This window comes from Pteropus alecto, unplaced genomic scaffold (genome assembly GCF_000325575.1).
Source record: "Pteropus alecto unplaced genomic scaffold, ASM32557v1 scaffold246, whole genome shotgun sequence".
Taxonomy (NCBI): Eukaryota; Metazoa; Chordata; class Mammalia; order Chiroptera; family Pteropodidae; genus Pteropus; species Pteropus alecto.
This window is the reverse complement of record NW_006437742.1, coordinates 1,195,113-1,197,579: the sequence shown is the minus strand read 5'-3', so window position 1 is coordinate 1,197,579 and position 2,467 is coordinate 1,195,113. Positions and strand designations below refer to the sequence as shown.

General features: G+C 43.0%; 1 protein-coding gene across 1 annotated transcript in view; it reads left to right on the top strand.

Moving 5' to 3' along the window:
* The window catches only part of FRMPD3 (FERM and PDZ domain containing 3), a 61,408-nt gene that overhangs the window by 18,657 nt on the left and 40,284 nt on the right, over nucleotides 1-2,467 (top strand). The window contains 1 exon segment of the mRNA XM_025048888.1: nucleotides 1,702-1,809. Coding sequence (XP_024904656.1) covers nucleotides 1,702-1,809 — 108 coding nt within the window.

The window sequence follows — 2,467 nt, the reverse complement described above, 5'->3', positions numbered from 1 at the left end:
TCTATATCTCATGACTTTGTACCATGGCTTGACTCTTGGCTCCCCACCACCACCAAGCACACCCTAACCCAGGAGGGACTTGCTTGTTCACGTTTGCATATTTTGTCTGTGACAGTCCCTAGATCTAGACCATTCTCTTCTGGCTTTTTTTAATAGTCCATACCCACCATCTCCTTCAAAATCAAAATTCAGTTCACTTCATCTAGGAAACCTTAACTCTTATACCTGTCGATTTGTTTTGTTTTTATAATTATTCTCTAATGCATTCCTCTAGGTGGGGGCTAGGTATATGTGTGCAAGCATGCGTGTATGTGCCAGGTCACTACAACAAGAATGTAAGACTAGACCAAGCCCTCATGGGGCTTAGCATAGTGCTGGGCATATAGTAAAGGCTCAATGAATACCCACTGAATTAAGGAATCTTGCCATCTTATGCAGCTTTTCAGTTCCTATAGAACTGATGATCTTAGCCTGGGGAAATGGTTGGATTCTCCTGATGAGTATAATCATTCAAGTAAGCACATATTAAACGCTTACTGCTAAGATATTCCACAGCCATTTATTGAGCACCAACTGTGTGCCAGGAACTCTGCTCAATGTTAGGACTACAAAGATTGAGTAGAACATAATTATTGTGCTCTGAGTTCACTATTTGATTGTGAAAGACAAACATTTGTCAAACTATGAGAAGAGCTCTGAAAGAGGTATATATAAGCTGCTACAGGAACACATGGGAACACCAGGTCCATGTACCTGATAATATTGGACAAGGCTTTACAGAACTCATATTTAAACTGGCTTTTGAAGGATAAGTAGGAGTTTGCCAAGGAGGGAAGAAGGAAGGCAAAGGGAATAGTCTTTATTTAACAAATATTTATTGAGAATTTAACATGTACCACTCTATAAATAAACACCTGGACCAGGACAACTTTTGGTAAGGAGTTATAGCAGGTGTTCAAAAATGAGCTTTGCCAGTGGTTCTCAATCAGCGTCAATAGTGTCCACTCTCAAAGAACATTTGGAAATGTCTGAGGGTGTTTTGGGTCATCCCCATGGTTTAGTATGCTATTGGCATTTAGTGTCTTAGAGTCAGAGATGCTAAGTATCTTGTAGAGAGTGAGATAGTCCCTGAATGATGACTTGCCAGAGGTCTGGAGGCATGAAAGAACAGCATGGGTACTTGGAATGGCAAGCTATGATTCTGGGGAAGTTGGCAGGGTCCAGGTCAGAAAGGACCTAAGATGCCACAGGGGAGAGGGAATGGCAGAGCAAAGGCATGTATATGAAAGTGATCTTGATGTGTGAAGGGCCTGGTGGAAAGAGAGGTGTCATGACATAGGAGCACATGAATGAGGTGGGCTTCTAAGGAGGCCTCCCATCAGCCCTTCAGTGTGTTGTAGTCTCTATGGACCAAGCACAACTCCAAGTTGTGGAGCTTTAAGCCACAGTAGAATGCAGATGCATCATGACATGAAATGGTGAACTTTTGATATGGCCCAATGTCTTGGAGAATTTGGTTCTGGTCTCCATGTAACATTGTTATTGAACTGCTCTTTCCTCTGTTTCTTTGTCCTTCAATATCTTTGGCTTTCTGTCTCCTTGACTCACTCCCTTTTCTTCCTTTCTACACCCTTCCTTTGGCGTCTCTTATCCTTCTAAATGAGCCCCTCTCCTTGTCCTTTCCCCACTGCCTGTTCCCAGAAAATGATGAAGAAAGAAGCTCTTCTACTCATCCCCAACGTCCTGAAGGTTTTCTTAGAAAATGGGCAGATCAAGTCATTCACATTTGATGGCCGGACCACAGTTAAGGTACATACAGAGTTTCTTCTCGCAGGTCAGCATTGCCTTCTCTGGAGCACACACAGCTGCTGGTCCCTGGGTTCCTTTGAGTCTACACAGAGCTGCTCACTGCCAGAGCAAGGTGGCCTTTGTGTTCCTGCTGCTGTGAGCACCAAGCTGCAAAAACACAGCCCTCGGATGAGGGTGGTGGGGGAAATTTGCATGCCCACCTGTGTGCGAGTGATTGTAAATGTGTATGTGTGCATGCCACACATGTACGTGTGCATGCATGAGTATATGTGTGTGCATGCACGTGTTACACATACATCTACTTGTAAATTGCTTTGTGTAGGTGTTACATTGGGTCCTTCAAGAATCTTAGGGGCTAAAGAGAGAGATCATTAAACCACTTATAAAGCAAAAATGATTTATATTGATACAATAACACCTACACAAGTTTAAACACAGAAATCAACAAATGCAATCTCTTGGGAGATTAGCTTAGCCATGCCTTGCTTCTTACAAGCATAGCTTAAGCACCGAACCAAGATTTGAAAAGTCCAGCAACAGTCCCTTTGACTATTCCTTTCACAGGAAGAGCGATTTCCGAGCTGTGATTCTGAATGGCTCAGCCAGGTGTCTAAAAGTTGTAACAATTCCCTTAGTCCTGAAGAGGAGAGGCGATAAT